At 34.8% G+C, this 8653-nt stretch overlaps 1 protein-coding gene across 1 annotated transcript; it reads left to right on the top strand.

Annotated features, from left to right (window-relative positions):
* The first annotated feature begins 857 nt into the window (after positions 1-857).
* Positions 858-6205, top strand: LOC130042506 (olfactory receptor 5D18-like). Its single transcript, XM_056134688.1, has 2 exons — positions 858-886; positions 5263-6205. The coding sequence occupies exons 1-2, from the start codon at positions 858-860 to the stop codon at positions 6203-6205; spliced, it is 972 nt and encodes a 323-aa protein (XP_055990663.1).
* Positions 6206-8653: the final 2448 nt, after the last annotated feature.

The following is an 8653-nucleotide window of genomic DNA, read 5'->3' as shown; positions in this document are numbered from 1 at the left end:
AATAATACTGGGAACAAGAGATTCAAACTAGTACAACCAAATTAAAAATATTCCTGCCAAGGAGACAGATGGGGACATGGGAAAGGTACCTGGGGACAGACACTGGTGAAGGGAAGTTGAGACTGGCAGTGGAATTGGTGCTGGAACATTGAATGCCTAAAAATCAATACTTAATAACTTTGTAAATCATTGCGCTTCAATAAACTTTTTTTAAAAAAAAAAAGAAAATTAACTTCACCACACAATACTAAATGAGAAAGAACATGAAAAACAACAAAGGTTTGAGAACTAGTTATGTAACTTTATATCCAATTATAGATTGATATATCTCTATGTAAAAATACACAATATAATTTAAGACAAATCTTATTTCTATTTTAGCTTCCATATGCTTTTTTCTTTCGAAAGTTCTGTGCTTCACAGGTATCTATATTTGAAATAATTGGCATTCATTTAACATTTGACAAAAAAGATTAATGAATATTATTTCAAGAAGAAAATGTTTTCTAGTATTTAAAAGAAGGTACATACTCCAAAAATTAAATAATCTATTATCATATATAATTGTTCAGTGTGGTCTCTAGAGCCATACTAAATGATATTCTCTTGGGTTTGCATCACTAAGTTCCTGGCGCTATAAATGTGTAACACCAATTAGGGTTATTCTGTCAGCTACTTTGTCTCCATTGTCTCTGCCATTGCAGCATATTTTTAAATCCTTATACGGAAGATCTTATTTCTTCTACTTATACTGGAATACACTTAGTACTCATTATATTTTTAGAATTATTATACTTATAGAAATAGATCTCAGCAAGAATTTTTCTTCTGTTCTTTCATTTTAACAAAGCTTCCATATGGCTGAGTCAAATTTTTCTACGTTCAGGTGAGCCAATTCATTTCTTGCTGTGGTTCATTTTTTCAAAGGCCATCAAGTTCGAATAATCCTTGCAAAGAAAAATATAAACTGGTATCTAACTACCTTTCTACCTACCTAGTTTTCTTCTGTTTTTCCTTTTCTTTCATCTCATTTAGTATTATTATACACTGATATTTTTCAGTGGAAAGTAATCTTAGCTTTCTAAATCTCAATATGCTTATTCTTGTTTTTATACACAAAAGTAATTCTAATTAAAAAGGAGATATACATTCATATTTATATTCATATATCTTCTGTTGTATATTATTTGTAATGTTTTGAATGTTCCTCAGAGTAGTTCCAATAGGAATAAAAGTAAACTGGGCTCATAGTTTCAAGCTTATCATTTCTAAAATGTCAATAATATTGCTGAGAGCATGGTAGAAATAGAATAAGGAGACTGTGATGGCAGTCACTGAGAGTAGGAGATACTGAAAGGGAGCAATAAAAGGATTAGGATTTTTTTAGAAGTTTATTTATTTAGTTGATTTAACTTTGTTATTCATAAGTCCCAAACTTCCCTCAAGGGTCTGAAAGCCCACCACAGATTGCAAACAGGAACAATGGGCGGGGGTCCTAAGGGATGTGCCTAAAGATGACTGCATACTTTTTGTGATCTTGCTATAACCACGTTTTCTTTCTTCTGTATCAACACTTGCATGAATTTACAAGGTGCCGGTACGTGGCCCAATGAGCTAAACTAATTTTTCAGTTTCATAGGAGAGTGACTGGAGCACCAGGATGTGGTTTTCCTAACAACAAGCCAGTGTTTCTGCTATGAGGCTGTTGTTGCTACTAGCAGGACACCCTGCAAGCTGTTGGCAATAATGACTCCTCTAAATTCTAATTGTATTGTCTCTGGTGGTTCTTTGATAGTGACCCCATACTATTTGGAGGCTCAAGTGAATTTCAGGTAGTGTAGGAACATCAACATGCCAGGTTCCATTTGCAATCCAGGATTGGCTTTCAGGACGTTTAAGGAAGTTCACTGTACTTATGGAATGGCACATTTAAATCAGCTAAAAAAAATAAACTTCCAAAACCACTAAACTTCTTGTTGCTTCCTTTCCTTTACATACAGCTCATATAAACAGAGTGCTGAAACTATGCTTGTGGGGAAGAGATGGGTCAGAATCAACAGAATTATGTTTATCCGGCAAGGGTACACTTTCAGTCTCAATCCTGAACTCTATGATGATTGAACCCTAGAGAACAAATTAGCAAAACCTGGAAAATACATAAGATAAAATATGTTATTGATAGAATTTACACACAATATTGTTTTTATAAAAAATTTAAAGTACTTTTGGAAAATAAATTTTCATATGGCATAACTATTGTAGAATCAAATGAGAATTAACAAAATAATAATTGATGAATGAAATGGTCAGAGATATTTGAATGATGCAGTTTTATATACATATATATGGAAAGGTGTATGAAGCTCAAAATGTTCGTATAGTAACGGATTTGAAACTACACAGGGTTTAATTTCAATTAGTAATCAGGACTATAATTTTTATAGCACTCTATGGTAGAATAACTTTCCTTTTGCCTAGTGCAATATTAAATCTCAGGAAGTATTTGAAATTCAGATTTCAGGAAAAAAATATTGTAATGATGGAAAAAAATACCAGAAAAAATACAGTGTTGAGGCATCTTGCAAATGTTGCAGAATTTGACCTGATTAATCTCAAATATCTAAATGGCAAACACTTTAAGGAGCAGAAGATTTATTTTCAAACTGGCAGGCTTAGAAGACTTACTCTCCAAAGTCTGAGCCTCCAGCACAAGCAAAGCAGGAGGTTTTTTTCTTTGATGAGATCACAAAGTATAGAGTAGCATCAAAGGGAGGGTAATTAGCAGACAAGCAACAAACAGGATGTAGAAAATATAATCAGCAAACAATCAGGGAATCAACAGAGGGGATCTGTAATGGAGGGTTGCAGTTGCCCTAATGGAAATTTCTCAGAGTGGTCTAATATACCTCTTCTATATCCAGGTTTTGAGAAGTTGAATAAATCACTTCTGCATCTTGCAACCTATTTTCCTGCAACACATGAACTAGGGCATTGATAAAATTATCCAACATATTCTTTAACCCAATATATACTTATTTTATGTAATTCAGGGCTGGAGCGATAGCACAGCGGTAGAGCATTTGCCTTGCATGCGGCCGGCTTGGCCAAGCCAGGTTCGATTCCTCCGCCCCTCTCAGTGAGCCTGGCAAACTCCTGAGATTATCTCGCCTGCACAGCAAACCCAGGCTAGCTACTCGTGACAAGTCTCAAAATGGAGAATTTACTGGGCCAGATCAAGCAAATTGATGAACAATGGGAGAACAATGCTACAGTTTATGTAATTCAGCCAGCATTTGTCCCATAAGGTTTTAGGACTACTTGTTATGAAGCATGATTCAAGATTATTGTAATACATTGCAATTTACAGCAAAATTAAGAGTTAGCTCTTAGGCTTATTTCCTTGGTTTTGTTCTATGTTTTAGTATAAGACTTTCCTCTAATTCATGCATCCACTAATTGATGATTTGTGGGACATGAACTCATTCCAATGTTCTGGGGAGATTTCTGCAATGTCAGAATTCTTAGACACAATTAACCAGGTAATACTTAGCTAAATCTTGATACTCTCTACTTGGAGCTATAATCAGAGTCCATAGGTTTGCATCTCAGCTCTCTAGGACTCTGCATCTACTGTCACTACTTCACCAGCCAGGTGGAAATTCATACTGTTACTCAAACTTTGCAAAAACTCATTACATTTAAGGGAGGTTCTTAAGACCTAATTTTGGTGCTAATTAAATTCTTAAAGTATATAAGAGAACTCAGGCTTTACTTTAATGTACTCTTGCTTATTGTTAAAAAATATACCGCCAAAGAATTCACAGATGGTAAACATAGAAGAGAGAAAATTTTAAGAGTTTCTACACCTTAAACATATGACAACTTTTCCCATGTATCTCTTCTTATGTACCAACAGAGAAGTCTCCAAATCACATCACTTGGGATTTTATGGAGGCTTTATTCCAAGCATACAGACTAAAATTGTTGACTCTGAGAGGTCAATACAACCTCCAGCTTTTCTCTCACTCTCAGTAGTTCCTGGTGTGACAGAAAGTTCCAGCAATCATGTGATAAGATCCATTCCCTGGAAAGAGTTGCCATTCACATAAGGTTTTCAAAATCATATCACATTCATGTGAAAATATCATCTTATTTTCCTGATTCTTTAGGAAATTTTAAAGATTTGAGAGTAAGTGCCCAAAGAAGGAGATATCAAAATATATTTGCCATGTCATCAATATATAATGCTCACATATTCATTTATTCACAAAATGTTATTTAGTATTTACTCTCTCTTTGTTCTATCTTAGCATGTATTCTAAGTGTTGTATTCTATCATATTTTGGTCTCAAGAATTATATATTAATAAGGAAATTACAAATATTACATAATAATTTAATATATGTGTATATATAGAGAGAGAGGTGGGCTGGAACTATAGCACAGCGGTAGGGTGTTTGCCTTGCACACAGCCAGTCCGGTCGAGCTGGGTTCAATTCCTCCACACCTCTCAGAGAGCCTGGCAAGCTACCAAGAGTACCTCACCCCATGGCAAAGCCTGGCAAGCTACCCGTGATGTATTCAATATGCCAAACACAGTAACAACAAGTCTCAAAATGGAGACGTCACTGGGCCAGCTCAATGAAATCGATAAACAATGGGAGGACAGTGATACAGTGACAGTGATATATATATATATATATATATATATATATATATATATAGTTACTAATGAGTGAAATTCGCATTTTTGATGGCTTGATAGTGACATAAGTAAGAGTATTTTTCTGACACTGAGGAACAAGTCAAAGGTAAATAAGATTATCAGAGAGGTAAGAAACCCAGAGAATGTCTAGAAGAACCCACAAAATGTTTAGAGGAATGTCTATACATTCACTGAAACTTTAGAGGCTTGCCAGGCAGGAGACCTAATCGCTGTACTCCTGTAACAAGACATTAGTTATTTTTGTGAAATAACATTTTTGTGAATATTGAGTATGGTCATGTAAAATATGCAATGACCAGTTGTATTTTTTTTTTGTTTCTCACTAGGCTGTTTAGTTTAAGCTAATTCAATATACACAGTTTATATTTATGATAAATTAAAAAATTAAGAAATTCTAGCTTTATGGAAAATATTTGAAACCAAGTATTTTCCAATCACTATTCATGGATTATGAACCAATTGCTGTTTCAATACTTAACATCTTTATTCTAAATTTAGTTTCTTAGTTCTCTTAAACTTTTCTATTTTATTCACAGGTACCTGGAAAACCAGAGTGCTGAAGCCACATTCATTCTCTTGGGCTTTTCAGAATACCCAAAACTCCAGGTGCCTCTGTTCCTACTATTCTTAACCATCTATACAGTCAGCGTGGTAGGAAATCTAGGCATGATCTTGGTTATCAAGATCAATCCCAAACTCCACACACCCATGTACTATTTCCTCAGTCATTTATCCTTTATTGATTTTTGTAATTCTACAGTTGTTACACCCAAACTTTTAGAAAACTTAGTTGTGGAAGACAGATCCATCACATTCCCAGAATGCATTGCTCAATTCATCTTTTTGTGTATATTTGTGGTGACAGAAGTGTACTTGTTGGCTGTGATGGCTTATGACCGCTTTGTGGCTGTTTGTAATCCTTTGCTGTATACAACTGCAATGTCCCAGAAGCTTTGTGCCATGTTGGTGGGTGCATCATACTTTTGTGGTACTTTTTGTTCCCTCACCCTGGGCAGCTTCCTAATGAGATTATCTTTCAGAGGCAGAAATATCATCAACAACTTTCTTTGTGAATATGATGCCATCGTCTCTGTCTCCTATTCTGATCTCCAGGTTACCCAAAAGATCACATTTGCCTTTGCTACTATCAATGAAGTAAGCAGCCTGATGATCATTCTTACATCCTATGCTTTCATTTTTATCACAGTAATTAAGATGCCATCTAGTGGTGGGTGGAAAAAAGCCCTCTCCACTTGTGCCTCCCATCTCACTGCCATTACCATCTTCCATGGGACCATTCTTTTCCTCTATTGTGTTCCAATCTCCAAAAATTCATGGCTCATGGTCAAGGTGACTTCTGTGTTTTACACGGTGGTCATTCCCATGCTCAATCCATTGATCTACAGTCTTAGGAACAAAGATGTGAAAGACACTGTCAGGAAATTATTCCATACTAAGTTACATGGTGATAAAATATAGATATTAGTTCTATTTGAAGGTATTGTTTAGTGCTAGCCCATAGATTACATAGAGAATATTGGTACATGAACATTATATTCTTGTACTTTGTGCAAATATTTTTCATCCTAATCATAATTGGAATTACCTGAAATTTTAAAATATTGTTTATGATGAAATTTATATGACTGAAGCATTTTAATTCATAATCTGGAATACTAAGAACTTTCTATTAGCTCTGACCCTGTGATTTCTAGTCAAATTTCAATTGAATTAAAATCATTTGAAATTCAAATTTTTTGAGATGGTATAAACTGATAAAATGTTATTTCTAAAGAAAAATGTAGTACATGAAAACTCCATTACCTAAATTCATAAACTATAACTTTATATTTATGTACTATATATGTACTATATAAGAAATTATTTGAAAATATATATCAGTCACTTATGTTCTTCTATTCATGATCTTGTGATTGCATGTTACATATTTTAAAAATGTTGGGTTAAAAAACTATAAATGAACAATGACATAAAAGACACATTTAACTAAAGCACACCTTATTTATTAATGAAGAAAGAAATCGTGAAATTTAGTGGAAAGCAGAAATATGTCTTTTTAAATCTATGGCATGAATGCAGCTATTAGCAGAAGCATTTTGAGTTCCAGAGTGATCTAACCAGAATAGTTAAATTCCTTTATACTTGAGTTGCCATGGATAATTTGGCTATGTTGAGTGAGAGTCATACACAGTCTGTCTAATGACAAAAGTTTATTTCCATTCTCTTTTGCAGTCTCTCACGTTAACATTTTGTGATTTAATAAACATAGCACATTGTTCAGATTAAAGTTAATGAGCAAGAAAGTTCTGCCTTTCAGCAACTTAAGGCAGTAGGGTTTCAAATCAACCAACAGTGGTACAATGTAAAAATAAAAATTTTACATAGAATCTACAAAATATTGATTGCAACTCATGATTTGTGGAGCACATTCTTCTTTGATAAGTCCAGATGAGCCTATGACAAATAACAACAAACATCACTGTGATGAGTTTTACTTAGTTTCCCAGTAACTGATAACTCATGGGGTTGCATTATACAAATGAGTATTTGAGATAACATATTTTTATATTTTGTCTTTTATATCCTTTGTCAAAGAAATCACGATTAGGTTTTATAAGTGATGTATTAGGAGTATATCTATATATTTATGATTCAATATAAATCTATTAATTTATGCCTATTTCATACAAAACAAAATGTTCTTTATCATATACTATCACAAATTACACATGCTAAGGAACTTTTATTATGTGATTATATTTAATTTCACAGTAAATAGCTTCCACTCATAGTTACAGGATCATGTATCTTTACTTTTTTAATCTAATCTGAACTGGGTATATTTAAGTAACTACTGATTTATCACTATTATTGTGATATTTATGTTTAATTATATAAACTATAAATGCATGTACGCTGGCATCAGATACATCCATTGAGGACCTGATGGTGCAAGCAAGAAAGCTCAAGTACGACATCATTGGTCTGACCGAGACTAGAAGGGATCAATCACATCAGGCCATTTTTGACACTGGGCAAAACTCTTCCTCGGAACATGTGACAAAAGAGGCATTGGTGGTGTTGGTGTTCTTGTCAACACAAACTTGGCCATAAACATTGATTCATTTGAATGCCTAACAACTTGAATCAGATGATTACACTTGAATAGATGTGGCTCACTACCGGCAGTTTCTCTCTTTGTTGTCTACACACCAACATCCAATTACAATGAAGGAGAACTTGAGAAGTTCTACATGGAGCTGGAGAAGTTCTATACAGAAGACCACACCTTCTACAAGATCATTGTCAGTGATTTTCATGCCAAGATAAGATCGAGAAGATCAGCCGAAGAACTCCACATCGGGACCCATAGCCTAGAAAAGAACAAACAGGATGAGAGAGACTGTCTGAGTTCATCATGTCAACCAAGACTATCCATGGTAACTTACAATTCCAGAAGTCCGAATCTAAACGTTGGACATGGGAGTCTCTCAAGGGACGGTTCCACAACGAAATGGACCACATCATATTCAATGGATGATTTTGCCTGACCGATGTTGCTGTTGTCCCAAAATTCCAAATGGAATCAGACCACCATCTCCTTCATGCAAAATTCTACTTCACAGAGCAGGGAGAAAGGGCTGTAAATTTAATAAGAGAACTCCCAGAACGACCACCAACTGGGAGCTCTTTGGCACTATTGCGGCAATATCGGAAGATGCCATCATTGACAACATTGACGAGGAATACGATTCACTGCTTCAGCACCTCCATGATTATGCGAAGAACGCCGAGAGAGAGAGAGAGAGAGAGAAAGATGATTGTCTTCAAAAACTCTTGAGCTCATTTGCCAATGTGGCTTGGCGCAAGCCTCGGGCAACCACAAGTGAAAATCTGAGCTCGTAA

This window comes from Sorex fumeus, unplaced genomic scaffold, assembly GCF_029834395.1.
Source record: "Sorex fumeus unplaced genomic scaffold, SorFum_2.1 ptg000007l, whole genome shotgun sequence".
NCBI classification, from domain to species: Eukaryota; Metazoa; Chordata; class Mammalia; order Eulipotyphla; family Soricidae; genus Sorex; species Sorex fumeus.
Note: the sequence above shows the minus strand (reverse complement) of the source record. Positions and strands in the feature narration are given on the sequence as shown.

Excerpts from the sequence above, each read along its gene's own strand:
- LOC130042506 (XM_056134688.1), top strand. The coding sequence starts at position 858 with ATGGCTGAGTCAAATTTTTCTACGTTCAG. Across the intron at positions 887-5,262 it reads TCAAATTTTTCTACGTTCAG|GTACCTGGAAAACCAGAGTG; the intron begins GTGAGCCAATTC and ends TTTTATTCACAG.